Here is a 14,355-nt window from a genome sequence, read left to right on the forward strand (position 1 = left end):
GAATTCTGTAAAACTTATAAACCCTTTATTGAGTCGAAACTTTCTTGTTGCAAAAATATCTATGCAAATTGCAAAGGCAACGATTGATACCTTTTCATAATAATGTTTCGGTACTTCAATAATTACAGGTGCTGAAGCCAATTCTAAATTCAAGATCAAGAAGCCGTGGGTTGCCTGCCTCATGGACAACAAAAAGATTTGGAAGGAACAAGCGGCGAAAGGTACTGGCAATAAAATGTTTATTGGAATATTTTATGCGTTTATGTAGACTCTAGAGCATGGAGAAATATTACGAAGATAATAGCGAAAAGTTGAGAATATTTTATTTCAACAAATATTGGTTTTTTTTAAACACTTGAAGAAAATATTCGTAGGTAAAAAAGGTTTCAACAAAAAGGTATCAACTTTTTCGTGAGTGTACTTTCGACCGATTTTGATGTTTCTTTTTTTTTATTTGAAGTTCAGGCCATTTGAAGGCGATCTAGTTTTTCATGAAATATATTTATATCATTTTTCAGATGCCGAAGCGCGAGCCCGCCTTGAAGAGGAGACGAACGGGACACAGCCACAGCAGCCGGACGAATAATATTTAGCCACCTTTGTAAATAGCGTTAGGAATAGTTGTTACAGCATGCTGCATTCGCTGTTGAATAAGAAGTAGGCTAGTTGTTCGCTTCACGCTATCGTTGTACGCACAAAGTTATGGGTACAATGAACTATATTTTGGTTAGTGTTATGTCATGGGCCCTCTTCACAATGGGCAGCGTTGGGCGAGTAGAGGCAACCACGATAGTGTAGAGGGCCTTAAAGTCTATGATCGGCCTTCATTGTAGGTGTATATTCATAATTGCCGTAATGGCGGCAAACATGGAGGATCATTTGTTGGGCCAACGCTGCCCAATGGAAGAAAAAATGTTCCCAAGTGAGGAATATTATAGTTCATTATATTCACAACATAAGATAAGTTTAAAAATCATATATACATTGTATAAATTCTCTTTGGAAGACAACGTAGTGAGTTATATTCGATTAGATAATGTACTGCAGAGCGGTCATCGGTAGGTGTATTAATAATAATTACTACCTAGTTAATTTTGTTTTACTGAACATTTTAAATGCTTGACAGATGACTTATAATTTTATCTACAGATGCAGACGAAAAAATATCCTTGCCATAGACATTGGTATCAATAATTTACAATCAAATCTTGTGTTATTGATTTGCTATGGCTTGCTATTTTCACGGCAAAAAATTGTGTTAAAATGTAAAAATAATAATATAAATGGTATAATTTTGAATACGGTCTCGCATTTAAAATATTTAGCAAAATGTTACTTTAGCTTACTAGTATTTTGTCGTGCGAGCAGGCCTCGTATTAAATTTGTTTGTTTATAGTTATTTATGTTGTTTATTAATTATTATACAAATATGAAGCAATTTAATTTATTTGTAAATGATTTACGTAAAAATATATAGATGTAATCGTAATGTTTATTTCGTAAATAGCTGGTTGTCTGTTTTATGTTGTAGCTATTTGTATTATAAATATTATATGAAATTGACTATTTAAAGTTTATCATAACGAATAATTATTGAAGTAGTCGTAGTTATAATATAATCATATTGCCATCGCAACCTTCTTACATGAAGACCTTCGTATGCCACCCTAAATTTAGTAAAAAAAATGTATAGTGTAAATTATTTTTTGTTATAAATCTTGATATAAGAGAAGTAAAATTCTTCAGTCTATTTATTAATTTCGGAAAGTATCATAATCAATGTACAAATAAACCGTTATTAGACCAACCATCTCAAATTGAGGGCTATGACATCACAATCAATAATAATAGTTGGTATATAAATTAGATATTTAATTATCTGTATTCTGTGGTGATGATGAATACTGGCAATTTTAAATTTTCCCCTACCCTTTCTTATCTTTGTACTTAAAAAGATATTTTGAAATAATATTTTCCCGCCCTTTGAGACCGTCATGTTTGGTCTATGACATTCCAAAACAATAGTTGTATAAGACCTATATTAAAAATGGATCTCTTCTCTACTCAAAACTATGCACTATTTTCTACATTTATTATTGTCATTGCTTTTCTAAAAGTTAAAAAATTCGGAATCAGATTGTTCACATAATACGCACATTTTAATATTTAAAGAAGCGCAAAAAAACTGCAGATAATTTTTTGAAAGGCAATGATTACCTATTTTTGTATTAATACTAATCTATCTTAAATCATAAGGCTATTGTATCATAAAATCGCTGGTATCGGAGCAAACTTTATATAGTATAAATAGTACTTTCTGACTTGAGAGTCTCTATTCTGTAATATAAATAATTATGTACTTAAATTAGTAAAAATTAGTTATATTAGTAACCTTATTATTATGAAAAATACGCTTATTAATTTTAATGTTTCTGATTGTATTGTATTATTGATTGGAACGGATGATACTCCTTGACCAAATCATTTTGTATATTTATTTTAAATGGATAAATTATATTTATCGTTACTACCTTATATGTATTTTCTTCTTATTGCTTTATACTACCAAATAATGTATAACGCTAAGCTTAAGTTAAGCTCAAATCTCAATAGGTAATCCCATTCATTGATTCATTTTAATAACTTGATCTGATATTGGAAGAAACCATACGAACGGATTAAGAAAACCGTCCTTTTTATTGAATTAATTGGCAATTTTTCGTAGTTTGGTCCATGGAGCATTTAAGTGATAGGTTCCTTCACTGGCATACAGATAATAATGTGCTATGGATACCTACTTAAAATAAAGGGTTAGCCATTTACCACTAATACAAAGTACATTACAATATACCTATCAATAATAATCAATAAACATCACAAAGATATCCGTAATGAATGTACAAGATGACCGATTTAAAACTTTTACTTTATGAAACGTAACAAAAATGTTTTATTTTGTTAGAACTCCGAAAAGATACGTGGGACCACACCTTTGAATATCAAATCAAATCCATAATCACATAAAATTAGGTCCCTATATTTAATTCCAGGGATGGTAAGGATAGGATTAAACCAACCGGTTACGCTTAACGTAGAAATTTATAATAAATCTTTTATATCTATTTATTAATCATAGTACTTACTTAATGGAATGTATATCGTACCTAGTGTACTTAATAGATGATATAATATTATATGTACAATAAGCGCCATTCTAATCGGGATATAGCTTTATAAAAATGTAGTTTTAGATTCAATAAAAATATAAAACACTGAGTACATACACTTTTGCTTACAATACTGCACTCATCCCTATAGCAATGGCTGACGAAAACGAAGCAACTTCTGTAAATACATTGTTACAATAATAATTGTGATTATTTTATAGCCGGTAGATTCATCGGTATATTTTCCACTTATAGGTAAAAGCGAAATGTTAGATACGTTTATTATAAGCTAATAGATGATATTCCTACCCCACATAACATTTATATTACCTTTTTTCAACGTGTGAAAAATTTAATTCTGCGCGAATAAGGCACAACAGCGCCATCTTACTCTCAATATAAAACCATTTATAAACACCTTGAAAGGAATTAAATGGAAACCACCCATTTATTTTGAGTTAAAGGGCAAAGAAAATTTACAAGTAAAATAATAACTCTAAACTTAAGACAAAAAAAAATACAACAAATAATAATTTTGTCTAGTATCGTCTATTTTTATTGTATCTAAGGCGATCCTCACACTGCCCCGCATCACGCTGCATGTTGCATGTCGAAGCACCTACGCGCGTTCCTGCGGGAGTGCAGATCTGCATCATCGTGCGGGTTTTATGCGCACTCACGCGCGTAGGTGCATTTGTAGATTCACGCACGGCACGGCGGCTCTCATTAATCATTTATTCGCCGTTCTCTGTGGTGTGAGCATCACGATAGTTTTGATAAAAATTGTTAATAGTGTGGAACTCATTCAGGACGCTGCCATTATACTAACTGTTTGGTTTTTGTACGGTCAAATTAAAAGAAATCGTGCCTATAGAAGGTACATCCTTATTTACAAACAAGATCTTTAAATGGGTCATTTGTTAATAAATCGATCGATAATTCAAAATCCCATTCAAAATCACGCGCGGCACTGCGGGATTCGGTGTGCCATACCTTGCGTCTCGCCCCGCACCTACGCGCGGGTGTGCATGTTTCTCCGCGTGTATGCGCGTGATCCGCATCAACGCGCGTGGTTGCATTTTCAGTGTGTTGGACTGTGCGTGTTTTCTATACAAACGGAGATACTTACAAGTAACGTTAAACACGCAGTCACGCAACATGCAGCATGATGCGGGGCAGTGTGAGGATCGCCTAAGACAATATAGAGTTTCGAACTATTAGGCTTTCATTATAGTATGAAAAATGATTTAGATTACATTCTACAATGAGTGAATTCCCTGCAGACCGTTTCTTCATGAATACTGAAACCCAATTTATGTATAATTAGTGTATAATTTCCCATATTCTGTCCTGTATGATATAACAGTTTGATTTATTTATATTATTGATTGATTTATTTATATTATAATAGATCTAATCTTGATCTAATTAATAATTCTCAGTATCCTGTCTACCTCTATTAGTTAAAAAAATGATATTTTATTTAGTCAGATATTAGTTAATAATCAATAATATAAATGCCAGTGTGAAAAGAGCGTAATTAAAATAAATTTTAAGTCCGAAGTAATTGTTTAAATACATCATGGTTAATATAGTGAAAATAGAAATAAATTGATGTCATATACTTAGATCTATTATTTTTAAGAACAATATAATGTCCTTTAAATAGTTTGATATACTTTAATACCCTATCCTACATACTACGTAAGAATTAACCTAACAATGCTAAATGAGTTATAATGTTTTATGTCAATAAAAATACCTTTTCAAGCTTCCTATTATGTATAAATACCCTCCCTATTGTTATGTTCAAAACCTACAAGTTAAATGTACTTTTTTATTCTTTTCTATGTATATAAGTAGGACACATCTATGTAAAAGGAAAAATGAAATAAAGATTTTCGTAGAATATTGTTTTATTTATTTGATATAGCATTTATTTACATTTTAAAGTGGGTACAAAATAAAAGCACAGCCACTCACATTGCTTAGTTATATATATGTTTAGAACACTATAAAAAATTAAAAAGGAACCAGTTGACCACAGCTGATTCATCACAAGAAACTTTATTTTATCTGTTTTGTTTTTAAAAAACAGATAAATTAATACAGTTCCAATTTCCGATGATAAAAATGGTACCATAATATATGAATATTTCTACAACTAGTAGCTGGCAAGACAATTTTAATGAAATGCAGGTAAAAAAATTTCAATTTTTACATATTTTTTAATTATTATAATAAAGGCTATTATAAGAATATTTCTAAGCTCTTTTACTGTGAAATATAGTTTTTTAAATTTCATTATCATGAAAGTTTAACTTTCAATTGCAGTTAATATTTAAATTTAAAAAAATAGACACCTAATAATAAGTAAATATATAGGCTATAGCAAATAGATCAATAACACAACTCAATAAAAAAGACATTCTTTCATTTGCAAGCCAAATTGAACCTTAATTCTCGAGTAACAAAGTCAAACAGCATAAATCAAATAGTCAACACTATATTGAAAGAGAGTTATGCAATTTCTTTGATTATTAACAATATCTAAGTTCACATTCAACAACTTGGATTCTTAATCACATATTACTGAAATAATTTTAATGCACTCATGTTTAAAATACTTCAAAAATTCGATCTTAATTAAGTATATACTTATGGATTTTACCAAAGATAGTAATTTCTACCGCTAGCGATCTCACATCATTTTTCTGTCTACTGCAAGATATTTTACCTGTTAGAATATCACCCTGTTTTACTTCTTTGGGATCTTTGAAAAAGAAAACAGTTTGTTTCCAATGAGTAGCTGTTTTATGAGGACCAGTTGTAAATGAGACACTCTGCGGCAAGTCGAAGAAAGTATCAAAATATCCCAACAGAGATGTCAAATAACCATCTTTTGTTATTGGCAGCCGGAACTCAGACACAAAGTTCATTACATTAATAGTACATGTATAGATATCAATTTCTTTAACAACACATGGTTCAGACAAAATGTGTTCTTGTGACACTACATCTATGGTAGCTTCCCGCACGACTTCAGATTTCATACAATTCATTTTATACCCGTATACATCAGACCAGTAGTCGATCAATCTCTTGTGTGTGTCCATATCACCATTCGCTGCAAGACTTATATTACATTTATTTGGTAATAATAAACCTCCAGGGTTCAAACAGCGATTTCTGGCATATATAACACTATCCAACATACCCTCAAATAAAAGGAAATATCCCATCCATTCTGAAACTATGATATCTACTTTATCACCCAACTTTGTATCTTCTAGCCTACCCTTTACAGTTTGTATGACATTGTCAAGTTTGTTTTCCCTAATGATATCCATTGCATGGTAAATAACATCAGATTGGTCAAGCGCATAGACCTTTTTAGCACCAGCCGTTGCTGCAAACATTGATAGGATGCCGGTACCACAGCCCAAGTCTAATACTACCTTATCTTTAAATGTATCCTTATTATTAAGTATTGCATCTCTATAACTCTCTGTGCGAACCTTATCAGACAACATTTCATAATGAATACCGAAATGGGCATAACTACTGAAATATCCTTCATCACTTTCTAGAGGAACTTTCGATACACAATCTACAACTACATCACCGCCCTTGCTAAGTGGTCCACTTTCGACTAGTGTTTTCATAGATTGTTGCATTTTATTCATATCTTCTTTAGCCATTTGGAGGTGCGTTTGACTCTCTTTGAGCTGTTCTGTCAGTGTTTGTATTGTCCGTTGTAATTCAATAAAATGTGCTTGAGATAAAGTTACGAGTCCATTTTCGACATTTGCATGGTATGATTTAGGAGAAGTTGGCTTGTCTGCCAAAGAATCGAAATCGAACATTAACCATTCATGATTTTCAACTGGTTTCAAGTATCTTTCGTTGTCCCACAAAGGCTTTTCTGCGGACATTATGTCTTGTGCACTTGATTTGTGAATGTTGATGTAATTTATTAGCTTGATGTATGAATAACAATCCATATTAAATTTTACTTTTAATTCACTCAATTTAAATCCGTGCTCCGTTTCGCAGTGGGAAACGGCTTCATCGATCGATGGAAGAGCATGTGCACAAAATAAACATGTTACCGATGTATTATTGGTTTCCATTTCTTGCCACTCATCGTCTTCAAAATGTTCCTCATCGGAACTAAGGTCAGGTACATCAGCCATCGCTTTTTATGGTTACTATTTTCAATAATTTCAAACAGAAAATTATTATCTAAAAAGTAAAACTTCGCAGAACTATCAAAACCATGTGGTAAATAAAATTGACTTAATTGACAAATGAAATGACATTTCGCATTTGTTTTTCAACTTTGACAATGACAGTCACATGAACGTTTAATAAATATTTTTATTATTAAAAAACTTATAAATTATTCAAAAAAAATTAATAAATAAAAATTCATGTTATCTTTTCATCCTTACTCGATTATTTATTTATTTATATTTTATTTTTATAAGAATAACATATGAAAAAGATTTTAATTGTGACGATCCCAGCGACGATACATTAAAATTTTCGTATTGGCCACCCTATTTGGCGCCATTTTCAAAACTTTTATCGCCATGGGAACCATGTGCACAAACATAAACATAACATAAATTAGAATTACCTACTGACAGTAAAGTAAAATGAAACTGAAAATTTCTACTTTTAAAGAACCTAAGCACGTAGGAGTAGTAACTTGCGCGTGTTGGAATAATACTGAAGACGTTTTCTCCTGCGGGTAATAATTTATTATTTTAGTTTGATAGAATATCTAAACAATATAGGTTTGCTTCACCATTACATTTATTTCAGAGACGACCACAAATTATTAAAATGGAGCCTTGTGAACAACGAATGCATGACAATAACAACGTTTCCCGAGGATTTTTATCCAACTTGTATGCATTTATTTCCTAAAACAAATCAAAGTGGGGGAAAGCACCAACATGATGTGATTTTAATTTCAACTGCTGATGGAAAGTAAGTAGATTGCGTTATAAAATTAATTTAATTAAATCATTGAGATAATATTAATATGGAGACGACACCGCCTACATCACTTATGTTCCACTCAACATACGCCATGTGGCGTATGTTGAGCGGTTTTTTTAATGGTTTTAAAGTGAAACGCATCAAATATGCCTTCGTGTGTGTTACGATATTGCACAAATAATACGGAAAAGTGCAAAGGAATAACTTTCATCGGTAAGTACCTAACTAGATAATAATTTTTAAAACTTAGTTAGAGCAAAAAAATGGCGCACAGATTTTGTTCGTGGTGTCTCCTCCATACGTAGTAATATTATCTCAATGAATTAAATCAATAATTATTAATACCTAACCCGGAAAAAGGTTACTTAAGATAATAATAGTAAAAAATATTAGGTCCTAGGTACTTACCAATTTTATTGCAAAATCCCTATACTTATCAATGTTGGAATATTATTATTATATCCGCATTTGAATTCATAATGTATGTAATATAATAATCATTCATCTGCAGATTTCACATCGTAAATCACAACGGTCGTATTGAAAAAAGTGTGGTCGCACACCAAGGCGCGTGTTTAACTGCTCAATGGAGTCCAGATGGCGCTGGATTGCTTACAAGTTAGTGTAACATTTTATATTAATATAATAATAATAAAATATTTTATTCCTAATTAAAAGAAAAAATATTTATTTATCAAATCAAAACTAGACAAAATTTTCCGGCTACAGATTTAATTTTACATCTAAGTACATTTACTAAGTCTTTTTAACTCGTTTATTCTTTATTCTATATTTTCACAGTTTACCTTTAATTTATTAAGATACTAGACTAGAAATGTAGTATCTTCATCTATTTCTATTATTTCAACGCAGGTGGTGAAGATGGCTCAGTCAAAGTCTGGTCTAGGAACGGTCTCCTACGTTCCACGATCGTACAAACAGATATACCCTGCTATAGTGCGCTATGGAGTCCGGATTGTGGATCCATATTGTATACGAAGGGAAATTATTTGGTGATAAAACATTTGCACTCGAATGCGAAGGTTACCACGGTAATTATTTGGAAACGTTTTTTTTTAACTACCCTCAAAATTGCATTATTTTGTGTTTCGTTTTTTTTATCAATTTGAGCACAAAAATTTACATAATAAATCATTTTCTTTATACAAATTTGCAGCAACAATCAAATTTTCGTTCAAAAAAGATTTAACCAAATGTTTTTTCAGTGGAAAGCTCACGAAGGCCTTATTCTTGCTATAGCTTGGAATGCCAATAACAACCTTATAATATCTGGAGGTGAAGATGGTTATTCAAAGGTATGTTTGAAAGGCTTACTATTTTCATTATTTATATCAGGGTTGTATACGTAGTATATTATTATTAGTCTGTGATCAGGGCTATCACCAATAATGTTTACACAAGTTACAAGATCGATTAATGTATCATTGGTGGAGATACACTCCAAAAAAGATTTTTAAGCTATTGCATAGCTTCTATCGCGGGCCTTGAGCGCGGGGACCGAATCGAGAAATTCCGTAACGAAAAACCTCACGCTCCCCACTCCGACGGGCGCGGAGGTGTGGCTTGAAGGCATAGCATGCAATAGCTTTTACCGCGGCAGTCCCCGAGTGACACACGTCTTTTTTTTAAATAACTAATTATTAAGTGATTTTTTTTACTCTTCAGATTTGGGACGTATTCGGTCAGCAAATATCAGTGAGCGTGAAGCATGACCAACCATTAACAAGTGTAAGTTGGTCACCCGCGGGCGATATGTTCGTGATTGGTAGCTTCAATTTGATAAGACTCTGCAATTCTAATGGGGTAAGTTGTCAGTATAATAATTACATAATACGTACTTATAAGCTTTTCCTCTCTTTTTTCACGAGACGTATGTTATATCTAGCAAAAAAGATTTTTTCTGCCTAGCATAGGATTTACTACGGATATTATAAAAATTTTACTCAGTAATAATGCAATTTACTCAAAATGAGTCTCGTGACATTCATAATTACACTACTTAGAATATTATGATTACTGCTCCAGGCTCCTACATTCTTTCCCCATAATATGAATTACCTGAAATTCCTTGATAAATTTCTTGAAATTACTCTGTAAAATGACCAAACTAAATCCCAAGTGGTCCCATTGCCTGGATCGTCCAAACACGGGCAGTATCTACAGCATCGCTTGGTCATCTGACGGCACGCAGTTGGCCGCCGCTTGTGCCAATGGACATGTGCTGTTTGCGCATATTATTGACAGGTAACACTCTAATATCTTAATATACATATATATATAAATCTCGTGTCACAATGTTTGTCCTAAATGGACTCCTAAACCACTTAACCGATTATAATAAAATTCGCACACCATGTGCAGTTCGATCCAACTTGAGAGATAGGATAGTTTAAACATGTAGGTACCACGGGCAAAGCCGGGGCGGACCGCTAGTTATATTTTATTTTATTTTTTTACACTCTACAAATAATAGTTTAAGCGAAAACTGATAATATGAATATTTTTTTGGGCTCTTTTTGCTACGTATCTACTATACGTTGGTAAAAAAATTGGCACTTGTTAAACATAGCATATTTTTCCTATACAATATTTCACTAATCGACTTTCTTGTCAAGCAAGTTGGTGATCATAGAATCGATAAAATCAATAAAATTACCTCAATTAACATGCCAGAATAATGTTTACTGGAGATTCCAAGAAACTCATCTTCAGCCCATTACATAACGGATAACTAATAAGGCTTAACCTTGACAAAATTACCCAACATACGTAAATACCCGAGCACTTACACAATAAACCCAAACCAAAATTAATTTAAAATTTCCAGGGAATACACAATGAAGAATTACGCGTGCACCCAAATCGGGAGAAAGGTAGTGGCCATCAAGGACATAATCACAGACCAAAGTGACCAATTAGATTACCCAGATCGAGTAATACAAATAGCTCTAGGTTTCAACCACTTGGTCATAGCTACAGTGAAACAGTGTTTCATACATAAACTGACGTCCTGGAATACGCCAGTAACGTTTGATTTGAAGGAGGGCACGATTAACATGATTTTGCTGGCTGAAAGGTTGTTATTAATTTTGTATGGGAGTATGGGAGTAGAGTTTACTCTACTCCCATACTAGTTTACTCTACTCCCATACTCCCATAAATCAAAGTTTCTACACCTACTGTAGGTGTAGAAACTTTGATTTCGAATGTTTTATGGATTTATGTTTCTGCATGCCCTTTCATTAAATTATGTAGGTAGCATAAAATGTTAATTTATTGATTCAAAAATTATTAAAGACAACAAGAAATTTCGGCAATTTTCCGGATTTCCTTGCTGCCAGAAAATTATGAAATGCTTTTAATTGTAAAGAAATGGACTCTAAGTGGTAATTTTTATATAATTTTATTAAATCAGCAACAATTCAACCCTCTTCTACCATTTTAAGGTGCATCTGCGTGATAGAACGAGCAGGTGTATCAATATACAGCTATATGGGTCGACTCTTGGCCAGTCCTCGCATACCTCGGCCAGAAACATTGGGACGGGCCATGGTTTCCCTGGGCCCAGATAGCTTGGCTGTTATCGATCAGGCTGATCGGAAATGTAATTGTTTTGATTATTTTAATTATTAAGATTAAGAATTTGTCTGTAAAATGGTAAGAAAATTTGGTTTGAGCTTATGTTTGATATGCGAGAAATTTATCTGAAAGTAGATAATAATTAATTAAATTCTGATGAAAATGAAATTGAAGGATATTTCCTTAGGTGCAATAGGTTAAGAAATGAATATAGGTGTATATAAACGTCTGCTTTGCGGAAATAGAGAGCTTTGCATATTCAGATTTTGTTCTTACAGTTCCAAATGGTAGTTATTCGTTTTGGAAAACAAATTGAAGATTCTTGCCTTGTGCAAGCAATAGTTTCCTTTAAAATCTTTTCAATCTTTTTGATAGATATAATACTTATATTGTCATCTTACATCTATAATACACAATTCCCATTCAAGCGATCCACGTGTTCGATCTCCCCACGGGGCTCATAGTGCGCAGTTCAACAGACACCACAATCACGAAGCTGGCCCACAAGATGACGGTATCTTGTATTGCGTTGAGCCAAACGGGCCCGTTGAGTGAGAGGCAACTAGCCCTGTTGGACTATAATCGGGATTTGTATGTGGTCAGTGTAAAGGAGGCTAAGCCGAAGTTTCAAAAGCTGGGTAAGTGGGAATAAATGTTAACTGTTGTGGACTTTTTGTAGTTATTTAAAATATAAAAGTTTTGAAGAAAATGGTTACATTTTTTTTGTAAACGGTTACCTTATTGTAAATGGTCGTAAGTGCATGGATCTTAAGTTCTTTACCTTTGTCATGTTAATGGTTTAACTTGTTTAAATTCCGTTTTGAAATAAGACATAATTTACTTTACCTAGCTATATCTTATAATGCGAGACCTTTTCTACAGGTTCCAACCCTACGACCATACTTTCCTATAAGCTTATAGAGAACGTAACAAAAATCTTTTTCTACTTGGATTTTATAGACTTTTTCTTTACATTACAAGTGTTTCTTTCTATAGAGTTCCATCAAGAGGTCCTAACAATACAAAGTATAAATTATATTTGCCTTTGCACTTGGCTTTATAAATATTTCTTACAGGTCCTCAAGTGCTCAGCATAAGTTGGAGTACAGAGACAGAACTGTTAGTGGGTTTGAGGGCAAACTCGGTAGTAGCGTGGTGTTGCCCTCGCGCGGCTACACAGCCCGACTGGCTTGTGCTCACCACTGTTAGCAAGGAAGTCAGGTATTTGGTTGAATGCGCCGACCCGTAACATTAAAATACATAAAATATATTGTGTTCATTCATATACAACATAAAAAATTTTTCGCTTCTGACACGTGTGCTAGCATACGCGTGTGTGCTAGCACACGTGTCAGAAGCGAAACTTTTTTGGCATGATTCAAAGATACCAAAATCGTTGCCTTTCTCCATGACATGACGGTATTGCCATGACGCAACTTAGAACTTTTACTCTAAAGGAAGTTTAAATTTAAAAAAAATTGACGCTCTTCTCGACGTCCTCACGACATATAACCTTGCCCTTGCGATCCAACCCAATTGGTAAAAAGTTGTGCTCGAATCCTCCGCTAAAAAAAGCTCACTTCGCAAAAAAAAAGTTAAATTTAAATTATATTATCTAGTGATCTAGGTAGAAATCCAAGTATAGTGAACATAGAAGACGGCATCGTGTGCGTGCGCCGCGGTAACGGTTCGCTGTTGCGCGCTTCGCTCGCTTCGTTCCCGGAGAAGTTGCTCAAACACGTGGCCGCGAATATGTGGGACGCGGCTGTGCAAGTATGTTTAGTGTAAATAATTTTCCTGATAATATTGCATTGTAATTTGAATTTTGTTGCATTAAATTTTTTGACAAAAATCTAGACGACTTTTTGCATCACAATATGAAACCGGCAACTTTCGATCAATTTTCCATGAAATATATTTAATTTATAATGGCTGCAATGCAGGTGTTATTACTAAAATCGCATATTGCTAACAAAAAAATGCCGTTCATAATCAATCTAAACTTAAATATTTGGGATATAGGTAGCTGATACGCATTCAAATACACATAATAAAAAAGTTTTCCAATTGCAGCTTTGTAGAACAGTAGAAGACGAAACATTGTGGGCATGTTTAGCGGTGTTGGCATGGCAACACAACCAACTCGCGGTCGCTGAGGAGGCTTTTGCGTTGATACGGCAATACCATCAAGTCTGTTACATACAAAATCTAAGGGTAACTTCTTCAAAAGTATCTACAACATAATATATTTATATTTAATTTATTAGATATTGAACGCAAAATTTTTTTGAAGGCAACGTGGCAGCCCTAAAATTAAATTTTTATCCCTTTCAGAATACCATTCCGGAGAAATTATCTTCCAATCAAGTTCTGTCAGCGTCGTGAGCTGTCGATATATGGATTATTGATTAGTGATTACTTTAATCTAAATAAACAATGTAAAACAAATATATTTTTTTATACCTATGTTATAATTCCCGCTCAAAGTGTTCAAACCACCAAAATATGCACGCGTGAATTCATCTCCTAATATTAATATTATGACGTCAAGTATCTGTCAAATTTGAATTTATAGTTT

General features: G+C 33.1%; 3 protein-coding genes across 4 annotated transcripts in view; 2 read left to right on the top strand and 1 right to left on the bottom strand.

Annotated features, from left to right (window-relative positions):
- The window catches only part of Pde1c (Phosphodiesterase 1c), a 167,570-nt gene extending 166,390 nt beyond the window's left edge, over positions 1-1,180 (top strand). For both annotated transcript variants that reach the window (XM_090110698.1, XM_090110690.1), the window contains 2 exons: positions 129-221; positions 519-1,180. In XM_090110698.1, the coding sequence (XP_089966824.1) occupies positions 129-221; positions 519-586 (161 nt within the window). In that variant the 3' untranslated portion in view covers positions 587-1,180. The remainder of the gene's footprint in view (positions 1-128; positions 222-518) is intronic.
- Positions 1,181-5,065: 3,885 nt separating this feature from the next.
- Positions 5,066-7,458, bottom strand: Art3 (arginine methyltransferase 3). Its single transcript, XM_090110710.1, has one exon. It carries the CDS (start codon positions 7,361-7,363, stop codon positions 5,810-5,812), a length of 1,554 nt encoding a protein of 517 aa, XP_089966836.1. The 5' UTR covers positions 7,364-7,458; the 3' UTR covers positions 5,066-5,809.
- A 352-nt stretch (positions 7,459-7,810) lies between these two features.
- Oseg5 (intraflagellar transport protein Oseg5) lies at positions 7,811-14,162 on the top strand. The gene is made up of 14 exons (XM_090109053.1): positions 7,811-7,923; positions 7,998-8,165; positions 8,689-8,795; positions 9,051-9,229; positions 9,404-9,493; positions 9,864-10,001; positions 10,318-10,442; positions 11,026-11,274; positions 11,645-11,802; positions 12,206-12,415; positions 12,854-12,998; positions 13,397-13,550; positions 13,851-13,991; positions 14,112-14,162. Exons 1-14 carry the CDS (start codon positions 7,829-7,831, stop codon positions 14,160-14,162), a joined length of 2,010 nt encoding a protein of 669 aa, XP_089965179.1. The 5' UTR covers positions 7,811-7,828.
- The last annotated feature ends 193 nt before the right edge of the window (positions 14,163-14,355 follow it).

Source organism: Colias eurytheme, chromosome 2 (genome assembly GCF_061535395.1).
Source record: "Colias eurytheme isolate Ceu_HAF_F1 chromosome 2, ilColEury1 Martin Lab GWU primary, whole genome shotgun sequence".
In the NCBI taxonomy this organism is placed as follows: Eukaryota; Metazoa; Arthropoda; class Insecta; order Lepidoptera; family Pieridae; genus Colias; species Colias eurytheme.

Excerpts from the sequence above, each read along its gene's own strand:
- Art3 (XM_090110710.1), bottom strand. The coding sequence starts at position 7,363 with ATGGCTGATGTACCTGACCTTAGTTCCGATGAGGAACATTTTGAAGAC.
- Oseg5 (XM_090109053.1), top strand. The coding sequence starts at position 7,829 with ATGAAACTGAAAATTTCTACTTTTAAAGAACCTAAGCACGTAGGAGTA. Across the intron at positions 8,796-9,050 it reads TGGCGCTGGATTGCTTACAA|GTGGTGAAGATGGCTCAGTC; the intron begins GTTAGTGTAACA and ends ATTTCAACGCAG. Across the intron at positions 12,999-13,396 it reads ACTGTTAGCAAGGAAGTCAG|TGATCTAGGTAGAAATCCAA; the intron begins GTATTTGGTTGA and ends TATATTATCTAG.